The sequence below is a fragment of the Capra hircus genome, chromosome 29, assembly GCF_001704415.2.
Source record: "Capra hircus breed San Clemente chromosome 29, ASM170441v1, whole genome shotgun sequence".
Classification (NCBI taxonomy): Eukaryota; Metazoa; Chordata; class Mammalia; order Artiodactyla; family Bovidae; genus Capra; species Capra hircus.
This window is the reverse complement of record NC_030836.1, coordinates 48345967-48369208: the sequence shown is the minus strand read 5'-3', so window position 1 is coordinate 48369208 and position 23242 is coordinate 48345967. Positions and strand designations below refer to the sequence as shown.

The 23242-nt window shown below is 56.5% G+C and overlaps 1 protein-coding gene across 1 annotated transcript in view; it reads right to left on the bottom strand.

Annotated features, from left to right (window-relative positions):
- ANO1 (anoctamin 1) overlaps positions 1–23242 on the bottom strand; it is a 176162-nt gene that overhangs the window by 40350 nt on the left and 112570 nt on the right. The window contains exons 9-12 of the mRNA XM_018043147.1: positions 22006–22047; positions 15783–15851; positions 14849–14979; positions 9882–10042 (exon numbers count right to left, since the gene is read on the bottom strand). Of these exons, the coding sequence (XP_017898636.1) occupies positions 9882–10042; positions 14849–14979; positions 15783–15851; positions 22006–22047 (403 nt within the window). The remainder of the gene's footprint in view (positions 1–9881; positions 10043–14848; positions 14980–15782; positions 15852–22005; positions 22048–23242) is intronic.

Below are 23242 nucleotides of genomic sequence, written 5' to 3'. Positions count from 1 at the left end.
GACTCCAAAATCACTGCAGATGGTGACTGCAGCCAGGAAATTAAAAGACGCTTGCTCCTTGGAAGAAAAGTTATGACCAACCTAGACAGCATATTCAAAAGCAGAGACATTACTTTGCCAACAAAGGTCTGTTTAGTCAAAGCTATGGTTTTTCCAGTGGTCATGTATGGATGTGAGAGTTGGACTATAAAGAAAGCTGAGCGCCGAAGAATTGGTGCTTTTGAACAGTGGTGCTGGAGAAGACTCTTGAGAGTCCCTTGGACTGCAAGGAGATCTAACCAATCCATCCTAGAGGAAATCAGTCCTGAATATTCATTGGAAGGATTGATGCTGAAGCTGAAACTCCAATACTTTGGCCACCTGTTGCGAAGAACTGACTCATTTGAAAAGACCCTGATGCTGGGAAAGATTGAGGACAGAGGAGAAGAGGACGACAGAGGATGAGACAGTTGGATGGCATCACCGATTCAATGGACATGAGTTTGAGTAAACTTTGGGAGTTGGTGATGGACGGGGAGGCCTGGTGTGCTGCAGTCCATGAGATCTCAAAGAGCTGGACACAACTGAGTGACTGAACTGAACTGAACTGGGCTGGGCTGGGCTGGGCAGAGGTGGGAAGGAAGATGAGAGCGCTTCCTTTGCAGCTGTGTCCCAGCAGCCCTCCCTCTCTACGGCAGCTATGTGGACACCTGTGGGTCCTGCTGAGCTCCCATCCTTTCCTTTCGAGGGGCCCAGTGATGGTCTCTTACATCACACAGACGTAACTCGATGTCTGTGTCAGGTGCTGGGTGTGCTGGGCGACCCCCTTGCATCCAGCCTGCAAGCCCTTTGCACAGATGGGTAAACTGAGACCCCGAGGAGTCAGGTGATTGGTTAATACACAGCAGAAACCTGGGTCTAGGACTTCTCCCCACAAGATTGGCTGGGATTAGGTGCGTGGCTTCCCACCCATATGAGCACAAGCCATGTGCCAAACATGGTCAAGGATACTAAAGACAAGAAGAGAGGCCCTCGACTTCAGGAGCCACACAAGGGGGCTGAGGAAACAAGTTCGCATCCCTAAATCCAAGCCCAGAAGGCAGTGCAACATAAAAGACAAGCAGTGAAGCGCGAACCCAGGCCAGGGTGCGAGCGGGTGGCTGAGTTTCTTCCTGCAAACATGTCTTAACGAGAAGCATTAGGTAAAACGCGTTCTTGTAGAGGAGCCCAGAGGTGGCAGGTGAGTGACGGACACTGGGTCTTCCTTGGATAGAAGCAGGTGTGGGCTTGGCCCGGGATCACCCCCCACCCGCCAGCTTCAGTCTCCACGTGTGTACCATGGGCTTGATAACAGTGCCCGCTGTGCGGCCTCGGGTGGGGCATCCGCGTGCTGAGGGCTGGACAGAGGAGCAGCCCTATGACCTGGCCCACCTGCAGGATCTCACCACCTCTCATTAAGATGCTGACACAGGGTTGGTCCTGTATATACAAAGCATCCAGAATATTTACAGACACATCCACCACAGAGGCAGAAAGCAGACTGGTGGCTATCAGGGATGGGGGCAGGGTGAGGAGGACAGACTGCTAAACGGGCACTGGGTCTCCACCCGGGGGGTGCTGGTGAGGCTGGCTTGGCATAGGAAAGTGTCAAATGCCCTGTACAGGGCACTTAAGACAGTTAATTTACATCATGTGAATTTCACCTCAGTTAGAAAGCAAAACACGGAAAGATGGGCGCAGATCCTGCTTATGTGTTTAAATTCCCTGCCGCACACTGGGGCTGCAGAGAAGATGGACCAGAAAGACACACCCGCCCAGTTACAGCAGGTGGGGGCAAGCTGTCCATTTCCCCCAGGGGTTTTCAGACTGTGGGCTGTATTGGAACCCCCACGGCAGGGGCCTGCCCAAATACATACTCCGGGCACCACGCTGACCCCGAGTCTGCATCCTGTGCGAGCTCTGGGGCTGGCCCTGTGCACACGCGTCTGGACACGCTGACCTACCCACCATCTGCCCTCCCTTCCACCCACCTCTCTGTCCGTCAGATGAGCTGTCAGTCCGCGTCCCAGCTACCCCATGTCTCTGGTTCGGCTCTCCTCCCAGGCCACATCCCATCCCACCTCCCTTGGGCCCTGCTTGAACTGTCCAAACTGCCTTCACTCCTAGGCCTAACCCTAATTCCCGTTTCTGGCGTCTCTGTGGCTGGCTGCTGGCCCTCCTTCCTGAGACCCTCCTCCCCTGAAGCACGGCTACTGACATAAGGACGATCTTGGACGCGTCATTAAATGCTCCTGGTTCCGCCCTCCCACTGTCTTTTTTGCAGGATATTTCCTTTTATTTTGGCCGTGCCTTGCGGCACGTGGAATCTAGTTCCCCCACCAGGGATCAAGCCCGCACCCCTTGCAGTGGCAGCCCAGTTCTAACCACTGGACCGCCAGGGGAGTCCCCTACCCACTGTCTTCTGCTGGGACACCATGGCCGCTCAGGCTGCCGTGGGAATCTGAGGCCATGGAGGGAAGGCTCTGACCGAGGCTGGGTGCTTCTGCAGCCGCCCAGAGAATGGCGCCGTTTCCCCTGTGAGGCCCAAGCTCCTTGTGGGCCGAGGGTCTTGACTTCTGAACTTGGATCAGGCACTCCTGAGCCACCAGGGAGCCGGAGCAGGCAGGGCGCATCCTTCTTAAAGTGCAGTCCCCGAGAGCAGAGAACAGCTTCACCAACCTCTGGCTCCTGACAGTGCACGTTCTCCGCACGTGGAGAGCAGGGATGGGTCTCCTTGGGCTACAGGGACCAGGCGACGGTGTGAACCTGCCTGTCAGCCCACAGGGGAGCTGGGGCTCCCACCTGCACAAAGCCCTGACCCTTCATGGTCTCACTGATTCTACTTATTTAATCCCCTGAACAAGTGTCCGCTCACAAACCTGCTGCTGGCGTTTGAATTCCAGCAGAGATTAAGTCTCTCTCTGTCTCCGCCCCGCTCGGATGACTCAGCTGGTGACCTGCCAACTGCATTCAGAGCCTCGGGCGCAGACCCCGGGAGGGGTTTCAACCACACCTGTCATTCCACTGACGCTGGGACCATCTCTTTACAGCTCCTTGCAGCCGGGCTCAAATCCAATAACCCGCTTTGTTCTGCCTGGAACTGACAAGCCTTGAAAACCCCATTATTATGCTATAATTTCAGAAAATTGATCCTGGTGCGAACAGCTAAATGGAGCTCAAAGTTGCTTCGTCTTGACACTTTACTGGAGGTTTTGAACTGTTATAAATCCCAGGCAGTGGAGTGCTCAGCCAAAGCACAGGGTTCCAGGACCAGCGGGTCGCCCCCTTGGGCAAGCTAGACCCCATGGCGGAGCAGAAACAAGATGGAAACAGCTGCCACAGCGACTCCTGGGGCAGCGACCCAGCCCTGCCAAGGGCAGAAACAGGTTTGGGGTCGCTCTCTGTCACTGAGCGAGAAGAAACATTCACAGCTGGAGGTCAGGGAAAGAAAGGACACAGTGGGAGAAGAAACGCTGGTGCGAAAATGACCCTTCAGAGGGTAATGAACAAGTGACTGAATAAGGGATAAAAAAACACCCTACTCTACAATGGCAAGCTTGCTGCTAATTACACTTGACAGCAAGTGTGAAAGGACTGGGGACAGAGGGACTGTGTCTCCTCCACCCTGCAGGCAGGGGCGGGGAGTCAGCGGGCACCTCCTAGCCCAGCAGGCCCTTTCCTGTTGATTTTGTCTTGATTTATAATAAACTCCTCTTTCCCTGAGTGCTTCCTGGGAGCGGTTTGGCTTTTTTGCTCCCCCTCACCCCCGCCCCAAATGGGAACATGTAGATAGAACTTGCCCTTGACAGACAGGCACCTTTGTGGTCTCCCACAGCGGAAGTGGAGCTGGAGGAAGGGGGGTGGACAGTGGAAGCACAGACTTGCCCGTTTCCCTGAATCTTGGATAGAGGAGGATGCAGCCGTCTGTGTTTCTTCCAAGGACGGGGCTGCTGGTGAGTGCTGGCCGGCACCTTTGAGGGTATGAGGTGGTGCTGCTTTGCGCACAGTACATGCTCAATAAACAAGTTTGCTGTGAGCACGCTGGCTTCATGGAGAGTGCACAAAATCCAACCAGCTCCTTGCCGTGCTGGTGGGCTGAACGGCATTGCTGCCTGTCAGCCCCTCACCCCTGGCTTGCGGTAAACCTCTGCTTTCCCAGGAGGTCACAGAAGGGGCGGGGAAATATCTGGACAGAGAGGCGAGACCAGGGCATTAGCTTGGACCATGGAGGCAGGTGGGCCAGGGCATGGATCTGTCATGTCCGTTACGAATCTATTAGCTGTGTGCTCTCGGGCAAGTCACTTAACCTCTCTGTGCTCCCATGTCCTCATCAGAGAATAACAGGGTTTCTCTCCAGGGCTGTTGTGGGGACCAGTGAACTCTGTGTGACCCTCTGGAGGGGGAAGGGAGCCTGACTGCCTGGAGGGAGGGAAGGAAGCTAGTCCAGGCAAGAGAATGAATCTAAGGTCGTGTTGCCAGGAATAAGGGCATACGTTAGCCAGAGCTGGTTGGTACCACTGGCAAAGGGAGCGGAGCCCAGGGGTCACATGTGTGGGGCTGGGGAGCCCGACTGCTGGGGTTCAAGGTCTTGCCTCTTCACCCTGAAAAAAAGGTTTGGTCATGCTGCACCACAGGGCAACTGGGATCTTAGTTCCCAACCACGGATCGAACCTGTGCCCCTGCATTGGAAGCGTAGTGTCTTAAGTACTGGACCGCCAGGAAAGTCCCTTGCCTCTGCCTCTTGTTAGCTTGTGTCACCCTGGGGAAGTTGCCTCAACGGTTCATCTGCTGAATGGAGGAGCAGAGCCTGTTTTCCTCTAACAGTCCCTGGGAGAATGAATGAGTCTCCATACACAAGAGGCTCAGAACAGTGCCCGCCACGCAGTAGCACCAGCCAGCTGAAGCCAGTGTTGTTACAATTCAGGGGCCCGCAGGCACAAGGTAAGAGGTTAGGTCTGAGCTCCAGTCTCACAGGGTCTATCTAGGCCGTTTTCACATTTCCAAAAAGCAAGCGCCCACCAATCGGATGTAACAGCTAGCACAATGTGACAACTAGCACCAGGCACAGCCCTAAGACACCACAAGGCGCGACTCATTCGACCTTCCCAACCACTCTCTGAGGTGGGTTGGGTCACTAGCTCCATTTCACAAGTGGAGGAGCTGGGGTCTGGAGAGGTGGAGCGACCTGCCTGAGGGCCACACAGCTGTTAGGGGACCAAGCTGAGGTTTGAGCCTGAGTCTGGCCGGTGGCTGGCGCTGTTACCCTCTGACGAGCCATCCTGGCACACAGCCAACTCAGCTGGGCATTGAATTGGACCAAACCACCCAGCCCACAGCTGCACAGGTGGGCTCCACTGTGTGCCTGCTGCAGGGCCAGCCACCCCACCCTGGAGCAGGGAAACTGGGAGACTTTGTGCTCAGATAGGAGGTTCTCCAGCCTCAGCTCAGAGCTGCCCAGGCCCTGATCAGAGAAGAAGGGAGCCCATCAGAGATTTTGAGGAAAGTCATGGAGGCTGGTGATGAGCAGAGGGCAGTGGGCAAGGGACGGGGAATGGTTCTGATGGACACAGTGCCCAAAGAGACAGGAATGGACAGGGCAGGGCACAGGCTCGGGCTCAGTGGAGCCCCATTTTCCTCACCTGTGAAATGAGGACAACTTCTCAGCTGCGGGGATGCAGTAGAATGAAGGACAAGGAGCATCAGGCCCCATGCCAGACACAGACAGATCAGCTCAGTGACTGATGGCCATCAATCCTGCATTTATAGTCAGACTGATCCCAGAATTAATCATCAGAGCTAGGGTGTGGGGTCAGGAATGTTCTCGTAAGCCACCTTGAACCACACACAGACGGCACTTCCCCATGTTCTGCAGCAGCCTTGGCAAGGAGTCCTTCGACCTCAGCTTGATTCGACCTCACCTTCCTGGAATGAGGTGCTCACCACCTGTCAACCCAGCCTGGTCCAGCACTCTCTGTTGGAAATCTGTCCCTTACCCTGAGTTGGTGACCTGTGACTCTCATTCTCGGCCTCGTTGGGAGGACCAGCCTGTGCCATGATGGCTGAGTTCATGGTTAAGCTATGCCTGGAGCTCCCCAGAGCCTGGGGGAGGGACGGTTCTGGTATCTCTATTACCTGAGTGTCCACGGGCTACAGACTATTGCTGAGCCAATGAGGGAGGGACAAGTCTCACCCTAGCCTCTTCCCAAACAACCAGGGCACTGACTAACCGGGCCTTCTCAGACTCAGGGTGACCACACAGGAAGGCGCTCTGAGGACCATGCTCATTCTGTGGGTGCAGCACCCAGGCGTGTCCTGCAGGTGACAGGGAAGGTGTGTGACACGCTAGGATTCGCCGAGACATGGGCAGTGGCCAGAATCCAGCCGAGCTCTCAGGGCTCCTGGAGCAAGACCACCCCTGGGGCTGACCATGGAAGGTCATTCTTGAAGCTGGAAATGGGGTGATTAGTGTCCAAATGGCTTGTGACTTTATCGGCTCCCAGGCTCTCAGCTGAAGCGAGCTCCGATCGGAGGAGGAGACGTTTGCAGAGGAGAAGGACAAAGAGCCTGTAAGCCACGTGCTGCCCAGAGATGGTTGCAGAGGTGAACGTGTCTGGGCCGCAGCAGGTGGATGGCAAGCAGGGGATCCTCTGGGCCACGGGTCATGCCCAGGAGGGCAGGATGCGGGGTGATGTTCATGTGGATGGGGGGGGGTGTCATTTGTACCCCTCGACCTCCAGGTGACACCTGCTTGGCCAAGCCCAAGGCATCTCCTTAGCTCACAATAAGGCAGGCAGGAGAGCCCTTTGGGATGGTCAGTCTCCTCCGTTGGGAGCCCTCAGTTTGGAGAAGCAGTTCCCAGGCGTCTGGGCAGGACAGTGGGAACAGACGGGGCACTGCTGGGGAGCCCAGCACAGGGAAGGAGGGGGTGAGAGGCCCCTACCTGCTTCTCTTGCGCGTCCCCACAGTCTTCTTTTCTGCTCTGTCTGCTCTCATGGAAACCGGCTTCACCCTGTCACCCGTGGGCGGATGAGCGTCTACCTTGGAGCTCGGGTGGCAGTGAAAGCCCCCTGCCGCCCCCGTCAGAGCCGGGTCAGCCTCCTTCCACCACCTCCCTAGCTGCTCTGTGCATCAGTCACCGTCTCCGACACAAGTTTAAGATGAGAAAAACTCTGACACAGCAGAGGCCGCGCTGGCTCCTTAGTCCACCCGGTGAACATGAAGTCCCCTGGGGCCCGTGCTGGCCTCCGGGGTCCCACCTGCTCCTTGCACCTGCAGGCTCCTCCAACAGGCCTGCAGCCTCGCCACAGGGCCTCTGTACAGCTATGTCCTCCTGTAGGCTGGGTGAAGGCAGTGGACACAGCGGTTTTCACCTCCTATGGTTTCCCCAGAGCCCAGAACAGACACTTAACTAAATACCAGTTGGTACACGCCCTACACACCAGGCACATCTACCTGGTCTCACACTCCTGCAGTGTGGCAGGCAGCCGCGCCAGTGGTTTGCGGTCACAAGGGCAAGACTGTTTATTGAGAGTCAGCCACGTACGTGCTGAGTGTTGGCTGAGATTTTGTGCCTGCTGTAAAGATCCTTATCCCACACCCATTTTACAGGTGAGGAAGCTGAGGGCTGAATGACAGGATGGGGCAGTGGTAGGGCTGCACTGGAGTCCCCTGGGGGTGTGAAAGTGCACACATGGACCAACCGGACGGGTGTCCTTGAATGACCTTCCAGTGGCTTAGGCACTGAGCACTGTATGTTCACGCCTGCTCTTGGGTCACCTGGAGACCACAGTAGGCATTGGCTTGGCCACCACCCAGGCCGATGGATCCTGGATGAGGGAACAGAGCTTGCTGGTGGTGTGCGGAGCCTGCTGCTATGAAAACTGGGTTCCCTTAGCCAAGCAGGCAGAGGCACGCCGTGCCCAGGGCACAAGACCTCGGTGGAGAAGATGCCCAAAAGGGGCCTCTGATGAGGACACCAAGCCCCTCTTCAGATCTGAGGATGGGGATGGGATGGGAGTGAGGTGGTCGGCGCATGCACCTCTTCTAAGAGGAGGTGCTACAGCTCAGACCCTCACCAGGACCCGTCCTCCCCGGTTTCCAACGAGTGCAGAAATGTGATCAGGCAGTGATCGGACACCAGAGGGCCTGGCCGGTGGTCCATGCTGGAACAGGAGCCCAGAGGACGGGCCAGTCTCTCCCCCTCTCCCCTGACCCCTGACTCAACCCTCAGCTCCTCTACACACCAGCCTCCAGATCTCACAGGTTTGGCTGAACCCCACGCCCCTGGCTCCAGGAAGCCTTGGCCAAAATGGGACAAACCCTAGCCCCCTGCCAGCACCTGGTGCTTGCTGGGCTCACTGAACCCCTTCAGCCTTCCCTTAACACTGATGGAGTCTGAACACAACCGCGAGGGCAGCAGGGGAGGCTGCAGGGCCAAGCAGGGCAGGCTCAGGCTGGGAGAGGATTCTGGAAGTGTGAGGGCCCGGAAGGCCACCACCTGGGCATCAGTCCTGTTCTGCTGCCCGTGGAGGTTGGCTCTTCTCTCTTGTCACCACCAAACTCCCCCTGGCTTGCAGGGGAATCCAAGGCCCCAGCTCAGAGGATTCTGAGGTTCTGAGGGGTCCTCTTCAGATCAAGGGCGGGTCTCCACTTCCCTTAGTAACGGAGGCTTGTACTGAAATTCTCTGTTTGACGGGATCCTTGTGGATCTCAATTGCACTGACAGGTAAGAGCCGCACACCTGGCTGGCTAGGGGCACCCTCCACCCCCCGGCCCACCAGGGCCCACCGAGCACCAGGACACATGGAGTACGCGGGGCCTGGGGCTGCCCTTCAGCAGGTGACAGCACAGCCCTCTGTGTGTCTACAGTCCATCTGTCCCATGTCTCAGCACCCCTGCCCCTTATACCTCCAGAACCCAGCTCAAGACGCTCAGGCCTCTTCTAGGCAGCCCCTCCTGACTGCCCTTTCTCAGAGGTCCTGACCCTTCCCTCTACTGCTCTCTCTGTGCAGCTTCATCTCCTACTATCTGGGACCCCTGAGCACAAAGACGGGGGCTCTCACAAGACCCGGCTCACCACCCGGGTGGTGGCTCAGCACATGGGTGCCCAAGCCCCGAATCCCCTGCTGGCAAAGGCTGTACACGGGGCCATGGAGGAGGAGGTAGGCCTGTCGGCTAACCCAGAAACAGAGATGCATCCGTTTGCGGAGTTTGCGGAGATTCATCCAGCCACCACTTACCTCCCACATCCCCTCAAGCCTGAGATGGGTACCAGGTAGGACCTGCATTTGGAAGAACTCTGGGGAGGAGCCATCTGCCCTGGACTCCAGGTGGCAATGCAGTTCAGGGGTTAAGGGCACAGGCCATGGCAGATCAGGAGGTGGGTGATCCCAGACAACTCACACCCGCTCTCTCTGGACCTTGAGGTCATCATCTGTGAAATGGGCACCCACAGGGGTGCTGAGGGGTGATGAGAGATGTGCCCCAGAGCCTGGCCGGGGTCAGCTTCCCCAGCATCATCGGGAGGACGGTGGAAGGAAGGCAGAACCCTTGGCCCTCCTCCTTCGAAAGCAGCTGCCCTTCCTGAGCCAACAGAGCCCAGCCCTGGAAAGAGCGCCATTTCCGGGAGAAATCACCCTCCAAGACTTTTTATGAGGGGCTCCTGGCCCGGTTGGACGCATCTATGGTCGTGTGTATCTGTGACCCAGTATAGCCCCCGGGTTGCCTAGCAGACGGAATGGGAGCTGACCGTTCCTCCCGTGTGCATTCCTGGCACATGCCCCTGCGGGTAACCTCGAGGAGAGGGAGGGAGGGAGGGAGGGGCCACCCGAGGTCGCCCCTGCCCCAAAGTGGCACTCGCTTACCCCAGAGGGCCATGAAGATGGAGAAGAAGACGGTGGCGGGGTTGTCGAAGAGGTGGCTGGCGCGGGCGGTGGCGCACGCGGAGCTCATCTTCCAGTAGCTGCAGGTCCTGTCGCAGAGCGGGCACATGGTGATGTTGTGTCTCTGGTCGCACATCTCCATGCTGGAAGAGAGGACAGCCCGGAGCACCCCGGCCAGCGGCCAGGGCCCCGCTGGCCCCCGTGGACCAGCACCTTCCGGAGCCATGCCGTCCTTGCCGGGGTGGACATGGTTCGGTCGGCTAGCCAGCAAGCTTCCACCAGGGCCCACGTCTCTCTTCTCCACCCAAGGCCCCAGCTTGGCTTCCCACTCTCTGCTCCCCTTACCTTATAGTCTTAGTGACTTTTGAACAGGGTCCCACACTTTAATTTTGCACCCAGCCTGCAACTTCTGTGGGTGGCCCTGGGCGTGGACCCATGGGACTTTCTGTGGGGTGGGACAAGGGTGCATAAGTGTTCATCTCTGGGGTGGCCCTGAGCAGTGGGACGCACAGCCTGCCCTGGAGCTGCCCCTAGAAGTCGAGGTCCCCAGCAGCCTCCCTCTGATGACCAGGCACCGTCAAAGCAGTGCTAATAGTGAATGTTGTCCAAGTCCTGACGTGACAAGGCCCAGGAGACCCGAAAGAGGAGAGGAGTCGAGGCGCGAGGATGCCATGCCCTTCCTGAGTGCTGGCCTTGCACCCAGCGCCTGCTCAGTGCCAGTCCTGCGGGCTTCAGTCCACCACCGGGGGTGCCCTGGGTGCCAACCTGAGGGCCTCGCTGGGCACTCTGGACCCATAAGAAGATGGAGACGTGGTCCACCCAGACCTCCTCTCAGGAGGCAGGTGGCTGGATCAGAAGGAACACACCCACAAGCTGCCTGGGGTTGTGGTCCCACCAGGTCGGGCTCACCCTGGAAATGAGGGGTGACCCCTGAGCAGGATGGGGCCCTGCTCAGGGCAGGCTTTCATTCTGCTGAGCAGATGCGAAGTCTGGAGACCGTGGGGAGCTCTGCGATGCCCAGGGCCCTCCTCCTCCGCCCTGCCAGTTCTCAGACTCTCTCTTACTATATACTGAAAAGTGTAGTATTTAAAGGCCATCAGCCATGTGAGCAGGAGACGTGGGCACCGAGTGTCCACCCAGGCTGGACCAACTCTGGGGCTGTTACAATCCCACTTTCACAGAGCAGGAAGCAAACCCACAGAGGGGACGTTACTTGTCCAGGGCCACACAGCAGAGTGGGGCTTGCGTCCAGGGCTCTGTCCCTGTCAAGCCTGTCTATCCCTGCCCAGTTCTCAGCTGCTGCCCAGAGGCCACAGGAGGGCTCCCTGCTGAGGCCAGGAGGCCTGGCTTGGCTACTTGAGGGGCAGTTTCTGTTCTCTGTGAGCCCGGGGCTGGTCCTTGAGCCTCAGACTCGGTTCCTCCTCCTGGAAGATGAGGAGAGAGGCCAGCAAACGGCCTTACCAGCTGCGCCCTGCCCTGCCCCTCTCCTCCCTGCTTACTTGGACAAGACGCTGAGCTATAATTAGGCACAGGCAGGAGTGGATTCCCAGGGGTTAGACGGCTTTCTGGGTGAAGGGCGGGGGGTGAATAGGGTGATGGCTTTACAGCTTTAAAGAAAAATTTCGGGATGCACCTGAGCTTATGCACAGATCCTGGCTGGACCACAGCCACTGGGAAGCATTTGCCAAGAGGTTGCGGGGGGCCCTCCTCTGGCAGCACTGCAGGTATTCCACTCAATTTTCTTCTCACAGTAGCTCTCCCCAAACACTCACCAAGAAAGCGTGTGCCTGCCGTGTGTGGCAGGCACGGCGTCAGGCACGGCGGATGGAAAGACAGATGGTGGGCAAGGCTATTGCCTCGGAGCATGTGGGGAAGCGCGCGCGTGTGTGTGTCTGTGTGTGTGTGACCACGTGTGTGTGCCTGTGAACACATGTATGTTGGGGGGGTCAGGCGCACAGTTCAGAGGGCAGCAAGGACTCGGGAGCCAGCCGGCTCTGCATGTGAATTTCAGCTCCACTGCTCGGGATCTGTGTGGCCTAGGGCAGGTCGTTTGAACTCCTTGGACCTCAGTTTCCATATGGAGAAGGCAATGGCACCCCACTCCAGTACTCTTGCCTGGGAAACCCCATGGACAGAGGAGCCTGGTAGGCTGCAGTCCATGGGGTCGCTAAGAGTCTGACACGACAGAGCGACTTCACTTTCACTTTTCACTTTCATGCATTGGAGAAGGAAATGGCAACCCACTCCAGTGTTTTTGCCAGGAGAATCCCAGGGACAAGGGAGCCTGGTGGGCTGCCGTCTATGGGGTCGCACAGGGTCGGACACGACTGAAGCGACTTAGCAGCAGCAGTTTCCGTATCCATAGAGTGGGCATGCTGAGACTTACAGAGCTCTTTTTTTTTTAAAGGGCCACGGCATTTTATTTGAGCATATTGGGGTTTTTTTTTTTTTTTTTGGCCATGCCACATGGCTTGCAGGATCTTAATTCTTTGACCAGGGATTGAACCCTAGTCCATGGCAGTGAACGCGCGTGCTGAGTCCTAACCACTGGACCGCCAAGGAATTCCCCGAGAACCCATGTTATTGGGTTGTCAGGAGGCTTAAACAAGGGAATGTCCAGGAAGCCCTGGGAATGGCACTGGGGTATTTAAACCATCCTCCCATTCACCGTCACTACTGTGGGAAGAACGGAGTGATGGCAGCTGTAGTGACCAAAAGGAGGTACAGGCGCCGACTCGAGGGGCCCATCTCTCGTCCTCCCTGAGCTTCTGCTCTTCTGGGGGCTTCTCCCAAAAGGAAAAGGGGCAGGACACCCACCCTGTGTGACCCCGGCCCCTCTCAGGGGACTGATGGATGGACACACCGTTGTCAGCCTGTGGCCTGGCGCCACTGGGTGGGGGGCCTGGAGCCTGAGGGTGGGGGGGGGCGCCGGGAGGCCAGGGCCTGCGTCTCTGCCTGCCCGTGAGCCCCACGGCTTCCCAGCCCTCTGCCCTGCCAGCTTAAACAATGCCAGCCAGACAAAAAGCCTGTTTCTGCTGGTTTAAAACCCTCAGCCTCTCCCTTCACTGCCTTCAGCCAAAATAAAGACGAGCAACAGGCGCCTGCTCTTTGGAGCAGACAGAGGGACAGGCGGTGGGGCAGCATGGTGCAGGGCGTGGGGGCACTGGCCATCCTACAGACTTGGCCGGGCCAGGCTCCAAGCGGAACACACACTTCACACTTGGTCCAAGGCACCAAGCGAGCGGAGGCTGAGGTCAGACGGGGCCCCAGAGTCCCCAGTGAACGCTGTCCGTAACCCTGGCCATGTGACAGTGCTGGCCTGGCCCGGCCCGGGGCTGTCAGCGCCCTTGCAGGGGAGCCTGAGCCTCCCGAGCCAGGGTGTCCAGGGCCGCCAGCCCTGCCGTCCCTCCAGGACCAGGAGGGAGGCGGATGGAGCAGTCCCCGTTGGGGGCGCCCCACCTTCCATTCGCCGAGAGTCTCTTGGACTTTGGAGTGAAGTCCTCTCCATGTCTAAGCCACTCTGATCTCTGCCTTCATTAAACCCCTGAGCACAGTGAACTCGTGTCATTAGCAAACAAAGGGACAAGCTTTCTCCTGCCTGTGCCCAAAATAACCCTGGAGGGGACAGAAGCCAGATTCCTTTAACCTTCTGGTTCTGGGTGGGTGGAGTACTTTATTGTCATTCACGTAGATGGTTGCATGGCATCACCGACTAAATGGACAGGAGTTTGAGCAAACTCTGGGAGATAGCGGCGGACAGGGAAGCCTGGCAGGCTGCAGTCTATGGGGTCGCAAAGAATTGGACACGGCTTACCAACTCAACAACAACAACAACAACAACAACATGTATTCAAACATCCATTGCACAAAACTTCACTGTGCGTGGCCTTTCTACACCACTGAGTGGGGCCTAAGGAGCCAGTCTCTCCCCCAGGTCAAAGACTCCTTCATCGGCCCTTTTCTGACCAGACCCATGGATGAATTTCCTAAACCAGGGCTCTGCTTCAGAGACGCTGGGCTGAGTCATAAGAAGGGTAACCTGCCCTATGTCCCAAGACTATCCTGACAGACCGCTGGCTCCCGGGAGGTGGGCGGGGCGTCCGCCTCTCTAACCAGTACTTTGCCCGCAGGCACAGTGTTCCTGATGGAAGTCAGGGCTGGCATCCTGAGCTCACATCATAAACCGCTATCCCTGGGTCGAGATTGGCAAGTTCCGGGAACAGCAACCAAAGAGGGGAGACGCTGTCCTCAGACTCCCACTGCCTGAGTCACGCTCTGGCTGCCAGTCTGGGAGACGCGCACCCGGCGTGAGGCCAGGCTGTCTCTGGGGTCTCGGCCTCCTTCCCAGAGCTCCCCACACCCGGCCTGCTCCCTGAGGAGCAGTGGCAGGCCTGTCGGCCCTGTGCGCACGGGCCAGGGTCTGCTGTGCCGGGCCAGCCCCTGCAGACCAAGCTGCTGCTGCACGATCTCCCCACACCGTGGGAGCGGGGGTGCAGCGCAGACAGGGCCCGGCTGGCCGAGTGCACCGCCCCGAGGTCTCCGAACGGTCCTGCCTCACTTCCTGACCTCACAGGGAACCAGTGAATTTTCTTGTCACATAATGACTAAGGACTGAATGGGAAAAAAAGCTTCAAAGGACAAAAAGGAGTCGGATATTTATTTTATGCCTTCCTCTCGACAATAAAATGTCTCCTAGGGCGAGCGTGCCTGCAAAGGCCGCCCACGCTCTCAGACAGCTATTAAAGCCTTCAGATGGGGTGGCTCTGGTCCTGACAGTGCCCAGCCTGGCCTGTGACTTCCCGGTTTGGAGGGGGGGTGGTGGTTGCTGAGTGGGGCACCGGGTTTGGGGTGAGGGGTCCCAGTCCCAGGAAGTTCTATTCCTGCAGTAAGGGGAACATGGCTCTTTAGTGAGATGAGGACATCTTTGGGGAGAGGGGCTGCCCACCTACCTGGGGATGTTGTCATCGACAGTAGCCCATCCGTAGAGGAAAACGATGATGCCGACCACAGAGGCCGGGATGAGCATCTGGGTGTAGACGCCCAGCCAGGCGAAGTACAGGCCAATCTTCTCCCCAAAATACTTTCTGCACCGCAGGGCAAAGCCAGACAGACACACGCTTACTCTCAATCCTTTCCAGGGGCAAAATTTACACCACGCCCCCTCCCCAGCACGAACAGCTCACACCGGGGCCCCTGGTTCTCGACCAAGCAGAGAGTGTGTGGGGGTGGTTCTGAGCCAGGCTGTTATGTTTAGGGGGGCTCTCTGCTTTCACAGTGCCCACCCTTCCTCTGCTGAGCCCTGAGAATGGGAGCATTTCCTCCTGTAAGGCCCATGCAGCAGGGCGAGATGCTGCCTGGAGGCAGTCAGCTGTGTTCCAGCCTTGTGCAGCCTAAAAACAAAGGGAAAAGCTCCAGCCCTGAGGCACCAGTAACTCCATATATTGAGCATCTCTGTCTTCTTCATGGGCTGGGCTCTGCTCTACGTGTCCCCACAGCACACACATTGCCTGGTCTGTCCGCTCTGGGAGAGAGGTCTCTCAGGAGAGGACACAGTGTCCGGAGGGGGCAATTCTTACAGATTCCCAGGCAGCTCTTTTCTTCCTTTTGACACAGAAAGAAACCCCACCAGATGCCCGACTGGGTCGAGCCAGACTATGAATTTAGGGGGAGACAGTGAACATGACAGATGAGAGCCAGTCCCGCAATGAATCTGAACACACTGCTTGATCTAAGTCTCGGCCAGGCTGCCAGTCTCTGCTGGGAGACCTCAGCTCCCCTGCACAAGCTCTTCAAGTTCGAGCAAGGGCCCACGCTCTGCACACTCAGTGCGGTCGAGATGCACAGGGATGCTTGCCCATCCCGGCCTGCTCTCGGCGTCCCCACTTGCCTGACGAGGTCGATGGGCTGGTACTTGTAGAAGACCCCGTAACACGCCCACTCTTCGTACAGGAGCTGGGAAAAAGGAAGTGGTGAGGGCTGGGGAAAAGTAAACCGCTCTCAGGTCCCTCGCCAGAACACAGAGCTGCCAAGGTGCTCAGCTCACGGCTACGTCATTCATTCATTCAACAAGCTCATATAGAAAGTCAGCCCTGTGCCAGGTACTGTGCTGGACAATGGGCTGTGAGCTGAACACTGCAGACACCCCCCTGAGCCCTGGAGCTCCCATTCTGGTGGAGGAGACAGACATGGAAAAATGGGTCCCAAGTTTCAGCTCTGGTAAGGGCCTCAAAGAACCTGCGGGCAGTGGTGGCATCTCCGAGCAAGAACAGACCTATGGTTTTAGGTGACGGTGGGATGGGAAAGAAGCTTCTGGCATCATCATGGAATCCTGACTCTTCACTATTTGATCTGGGATTTAAAATGGCCTGCCACTGTCAGACACCTCCCTTTCTTTGTTAAAGACAGACCCACCAGGCTTTGGAGCAGAGAAACCCCAGTAGTATGATTTTAACAGATCTCACGAGGTGCAAAAGAGCCGGGGTGGATCTCCTGAGACAGGCTGTCTGATTAACATGGCTGAGCGAGATGAATGAGATCTACAAACCCACTACGCCCCAGGCTTGGGCAGGATGGTAATGAGCTTGGCCTTGTGGGAATGTGTATATTCAAATGTCTGTATGAACATGTAGGGTGTCTTAAAGAAGATTCCGGGTTAGGACTGCTGGTTTTAATAAAGAGATCCCATGCACATGGGTAATTAATGCTCTATCAACCTTAACCCAAAGCCTATGGTGACCCTGCTGGCTGGGGGGAAGCTGGCCCCAGCTGGGAACCCAGTTCCTTGGCTGCCTGTCTCTGCTGGCAGCATTCGGGGAATGGATAGGAGGCCAGCATGGGGATGCCTGTGAGGACTTGCCAAGGTCTCTGGGCCTCTCCTGTACACTGAAGCTTGACTTTTGTCCTTTTCCCTTTCCTTAATATTTAAATTTAAAACTTGTGAAGAGTCTCTTATATTCAGATTCTGCTGTGGCCCCAGATACATCAAATACAGCTTTCTATTTTTTTTTTTTAACACAGCCTTTTATTTCATCACCCCCAATACACTATGCTATGGAATGAATGTATCTCCCCAAACACAAATGTGTTGAAGCCTTAGCCGCCCAATGTGACTGTATTAGGAGGCTACATATTTATGGAAGTAATTAAGGTTAAATGAAGTCATGAGAGCAGAGTTTTGCTCTGATAGGACTTGTTCAGTTGCTAAGTCATGTCTGACTCTGCAACCCCGTGGACTTGGAGCCTGCCAGGCTTCCCTGTCCTTCACTATCTCCCAGAGTTTGCTCAAATTCATGTCCACTGAGTCGGTGATGCTATTTAACCATCTCATCCACTGTTGCCCCCTTTTCCTTTTGCCTTCGATCTTTCCCAGCATCAGGGCTCCACTATGACCCATCTGTTTTGGGTGGCCCTGTACATCACAGCTCATAGCTTCATTGAGTTATGCAAGCCCCTTCACCACGACAGGCTGTGATCCATGAAGGGGACTAGAAAAGACCCTGACAGGACTCATGTCCTTATAAGAAAAGGGAGAGACTCCAGAGCTGGCTTCCTTCTCGTGCACACATGGAGGAAAAGCTACACAGCGGGAAGGTGGCTGTCTGCAAGCCAGGGAGAGCGCCCTCACTAGAATCCAGCCCTGCCGGCACCTGGATCTGGGGCTTCCAGCCTCCAGGACCATGAGGGAAAATATCTTCTATTCAAGCTGCCCCGTCTGGTACTTTGTTACATCAGCCTGAGTGAGTACATTCTCCCTCACTGACTTGGAAGACCCACAGCCGGTGGGATGGTTTTCCATACACAAAGATCCCTTCAACTGAGCCTCTGAAAATCAAAAATGTGTAAGAGGCTCACTCCAGAGAAGGCAATGGCAGCCTACTCCAGTACTCTTGCCTGGAAAAATCCCAGGGACGGAGGAGCCTGGTAGGCTGCAGTCCATGGGGTCGCTAAGAGTCGGACACGACTGAGCGACTTCACTTTCACTTTTCACTTTCATGCATTGGAGAAGGAAATGGCAGCCCACTCCAGTGTTCTTGCCTGGAGAATCCCAGGGACGGGGGAGCCTGGTGGGCTGCTGTCTCTGGGGTCACACAATAGTCGGACACGACTGAAGCAACTTAGCAGCAGCAGCAGCAAGAGGCTCACTCAGAGGGGTCCAGCTTCCACAGACCAGGGAGTCAGGGATCCCTAGAAATGAACCTTTAGCAAGTTCAGCAAACTTTCCTTTTTTTTTTTTTTTCTATTTTGCATTGCCTCTCTCCTTCTGCAGCTGGAGCGTAATACTCAGGAGAGCACGAGCATTGTATTTCATCAGAAGTCAGCACACAGGGACAAAACAAGCAGGGAGGAGAATGCAGGGAGAAAAACAACAGAGAACAGCTAAATGCATTCTTAATAAACTACAAGCGAGCCTTGCTGTCAGAATCCTGGGTTTTGCCTACTCTGATCTCTTTAAGAGGAGCTTTCTTTGGATTTTAAGTCTTTCTGTAAGTGGCATGAACAGGGTGTGTTCAGCATGACTCCAAGTCCTGAAAGACTTAATGGCAAGTCTGGTTCCTGGTGGGGGAGCCTTTGGAGCTTCTGCAGAAGGGACTAAGATGCACGGGGCCGACCCCATCTCAGAACAGAAGGGGTCCAGGAATTAGAGCCAGGCTGCCGGGCTGGGATGGTGGCTCCACTGGGTCTGCAGTGGGTGTCCTGGGCAGACCCTCCCCGCTGAGTCCCATCGTCTCCTTGATATGGGAGGAGCCTGTCCTTCCTCCCAAGTCATGGCGAGGACTCAGACGGACCCAAGGCTTTGTGAAGTGGAGTGCTGGGGGCTCGCTATGTGTCACCTGTCTGATAATGCAGAAAAGGAGGAAAGCCTACAGTTTTACTCTCTAAAGGGAGAGGTCTGAGCCAGCAAACTCCGATGAGATGGCACAGCACCTCTGGATAAACAGAGCAGCCGTCACCAAAGGCAGCTTCCTCCCCTCAGCTGAAATTTACAGCCTAGACGCGCTGGAGGTGGATCAGAGGGAGGGATGAAGAGAGAGGCCCTGGGATGGAAAGGGGAGGCACATAAAGACCCACTTGAAGGCTTGGCCTTGTCACACTGGCCACCTTGTTCCTGGGCCTGCCCAGTGGGACTGGTCACACAGCAGGCTGGCCATCACCCAAGGGTAGACATGACAGATGGGGGTACAGCCCAGCTTTCTACATAAACCACTTTATCTTGGTGGACTTTTCTTCCTGCCAAGAAGAGAACATCAATCACCCTGCAGCCATCAGCACAAGAAAATCAAACAGATTTCCTGGCTAGGGTTGGCAGAGCTCTGTGGAGCCCTTTGGCCTGTGAGCAGGTGGGAGGTGTCTGGGGCCCTGGGGGCAGGCTAGCTGGGGGCTGGTGGCTCTGGTCACGGTGGCCCTGGAGCCTTCCAGAACCTGACCTCAGAGAGATCTTGGCTCCACCCACCGGCATCTCTTCAGCCCAGACCTCCCACCTGAGCCCACACAGCTTGGGGTGGGGGGCTGTCACGGCACTGAGGTGGTCTGTAGTGACTGTACATGGACTTGTTCCTTGCTATCTCCCCCTGGGATGGAGGCACCAGTAGGGCCAGTCTGGTCTGTGTCATCCCCAGCTTCTCAGACCAGGCACATGACAAGTTTCTAGCAAGCAATTGTTGAATGAATGGATGGATAAATGCATTATGGGCCAGGGCCCTGTGGCTCTCAGCACAGCACACCAGGGACCACCTCAGTTCACACCTGGAGGAGGGAGCTCTTGGATCACAGGTTTGCAGCCCAAAGATCAGACCACGAGCTGCGGCCGTGCTCGGCCCGTCTCTGGCCCGCCTCCCCTGAAACACTCCTGCTTGCACCCTGCTCCATCAGATCAGCACAGGAAAATGGCCTTGGCTTGGCTCGCCCCCTTTCTGTCCTGTGTCCTCAGGCACATGGGGATCCTGCCACTGACAGGATGCCACAGATATTATCATTGCAAAAGCAAAATACTCAGAACCAGATCACTTAGGGTGAAGTGCTCATGGGAGAATGAGTTCTCTGAGCTGAGACTCAAACACGTGTCTGGGGCATTTCCTCTTCCTCCCTTCAGTCTTTCCTTCCTTCCACCATCCACCACTACTCATCACCTATCCATCCTTCCACTCGTCCATCTACCTGTCCGCCCATCCATCCACCTACCTGTCCATCCACCTGTCAATCCATCTGTCACCCACCCATCATCCATCCATTCACCCAGTATTCTCAGGCCTTGTATTTGTTGCTGGGACATAATATTAAATAGAGGCAGGCAGCATTCCAGGCAGAGAACACAGCTGGGGCTAGATAAACCTGGAGCTGTCTGCTGGGCTGGCACACAGTGGTGCCAAATAGTTCCTAAGTAATAACTGCATAGCATAGTCTTGGCACTGACGTGGCCATCAGTCAAGTCTCCTATGATTAGAATGGCAGTCAGTGAGGCTGGAGCATGGGGAGAAAGGTGGGAGACTGGGGTGGAGGGCCTGGGACCTGGAGGCTGAATGGCCAGAATGGGTGTCAGGGAGTGGCAGCGGGTGCAGAAGGATGTAGGAGGCTGGGTTCCAAGGCCGGGGCTGGTGCAGGGCAGGCCCGTGGACCAGATGGGGGAGATCAGTAAGTCACGGGCTCGCAGACGAATGCCAGATGTTCCACTAAAAATAACTAAATATGTAATTTTTGTGCTAAATCAGATAGCATCTTCAGTTGGATTCCTGGGCAGGTGGGCGAGTTGTATCAAGTACCAGAGATTTAAAAGCACATATTGGGGGCTGGAGGGAGGTGGGAGCGGAGAGCATTTCACATACAGAGGCTGGGGCCCTGGTGATTGGGGACAAGGCCTCCATTGTGAGGTTCTCAGGGAAGCGTCTCCACTGTCAGCTCAGCGGGATCCACTCTCCAGGAGCAACAGGCAAGGCAACTAGAGCAAGAGGCAAGGCAAGTGGGGGTGGGGGAGGGGCGCGGGGTGCTGAAGGAATGCAGGGAGGTGAGGGAGGGCTGGGCTTACTGGGGAGATGGGGGAGTTCATGTAGAAGCAGAGAAAATGTTAGTGGCTCAGTGTGTTCGACTCTTTGCGACCCCTTGGCCTGTGGCCCTCCAGGCCTCCGTCCATGGGATTCTCGAGGCAAGAATACTGGAGTGGGTTGCCATGCCCTTCTCCAGGGGATCTTCCCGACCCAGGGACTGAACCAGGGTTTCCCTCATTGCAGGCGGATTCTTTAACCGTCTGAGCCACCAGGGAAGCCATGTAGAGGCTGGTATCTGGGAGCAGGCAAGTGAGGGGAGGAGGAGAAGCAGCTGTGGTGGCCAGGAGTGACTGTCCTGAGAGCACGGGTGGGTGGGATTAGGAGCCAGTGAAGCAGAAAGGGTCACTTGGTGTTTCCCAAAGTGTGTCCCACAGAACACTAGCTCCATAACTTCCCCATTAAAAAGGGTTCCAGGACAGGTAAACTTGAGAAGCACTGGCTTGACCACCATCCACGGTGTCCCCTACTGGAGTGATGCTGGGGGCCAGGGCACTTCAGGTGGCTGGCCTCGCTGTTCCCAAACTCACTTCCCCGGAAGCTGGGGTGATTAGGCTAAATGTCAGCAAAGAACTCTGGAGGTTCTGGCTGCTCCAGTGAGACACAGTCGGTGCATGAAGGAAGGATGGGGCAAAAGGGCAGGCTTGGGGCACCTCCCTTCCCCTCACACGCTCGGACGGCCTGCCAAGGATGCTTCTGAGGATCAGAGCTCCCTGATGGCTCAATGGTAAAGAATTCACCTGCAGTACAGGAGCCGCAGGAGACTGGGTTTCAATCCCTGGGTGGGGAGATCCCCTGGAGGAGGGCATGGCAACCCACTCCATTATTCTTGCCTGGAGAATCCCATGGACAGAGGAGCCTGGTGGGCTACAGTCCGTAGGGAGGCATTGAGTCAAATATGACTGAAGCGAGTTAGCATGCACACAGCATGAGGAAAATAGTCCAACGAGGCAACTTCACCCACCTTCTCCACCAGCTGTGGGGCCGCGGCTCTGGGACCCTGCGCCCCTGCCCCTTGCTGGGCAGGACTCCCGACCCCAAGGAGCGGGCTCCCGGGTCTGCACACCTACCTTCCTGTCATTGAACTCCACGTTGTCCCCTTCGTAGTCTCCCTGGCAAGAGAGAAAGGCTTTTACTGTCCTGTGACCCTTCCACAAGGCAGGTGGGCTTGTCCCAGGAGAGAACCTCGTACAGTGTGCAAGGGCGCCCAGGTCCCCTCCTCCTATGATAACAAGCGCCATGAGCCCCGGGCTGTCCCGCCTGCCCTCCCTCCACTCCCAGAAAGCCTGAAGCGCCTTCCCCTCGATGTAGAGATGATACCCAGGAAGGGCAAGCAGTCAGTCCCTTGGAACTGGTGACACAGAGAAAAGAGGCTTCGGGGGCTGGAAGGATGGTCAGTGAACATCCCGTCCTGCCAGGGGGTGTCCTGCTGTTTTGCCCCAGGCCCCACCTGTGTGGTGCCCCTCTCCCTCTCAAGAAGGATGCACCTCAAGGTGTCCCTCTCCCTCTCAAGTGTCCCAGGAAGGATGCTGAGTTAGATCGGTGAGGCCAATGTCCTCATCCTACAGATGGCAACACCGGAGCTCAGAGGAGCACACTGACTTCCCTGGGAGAGACGCGAGATCTGGTCAGACCTGGGACTTGGATCCAGGTCTCCAATCCCAGCAGAAAAGAGGGAGGGCCTAAAAGTCAAAAGGGAGCCTAGTTTCCCAGACAGGTGACAGACGACTAGAAGCGTGGGAGAGGCTGGGCCTAGGGGGTCCTGGTGCCTGCTCCACTTACCAGCTCCTTTCATGAGCCCCACCAGCCCAGCTAGCCCCTTCCAGTGGCGAGAACGTGATCACCAGACAGACCACTAATGCCCGCGGTCTCTGAATGAAGATGCTCTGGGAGCAGTTTAACCAAATTCCCCTCAGTCTTTAGGCACCGCCCCTCCACCCGCCCACCTCAACCTTTATGCCTCCCCAGTGCTTTCCCCTCTTGGCTGAGATGGCCCCAGGACTCCAGGAGCACCCCATTTCCACAGAGGTCAGTTAGTTGGTGACCTGGAAGGGGGCAGTTGCCAACCAGGAAGGAAGCCAAAAAGCTGTCCAGCAGCAGCTGAAATGCCAAGTCCTTCTCCGGAGCTGAACGCCAGTTACGGGTCGGAAGGCTCTTCCTTCATCCTCCACACACAGTCATAACTGGTTGTTGTCTGGTTGGCCATGACCCAGAACCTGGTCTGACGGATGGGTGCTCTTGCTGAATGAATGAACAAGTGAGGCCCTGGAGGGGGTGGGGTGCTCCGGGCCACATACTGAGATGCGA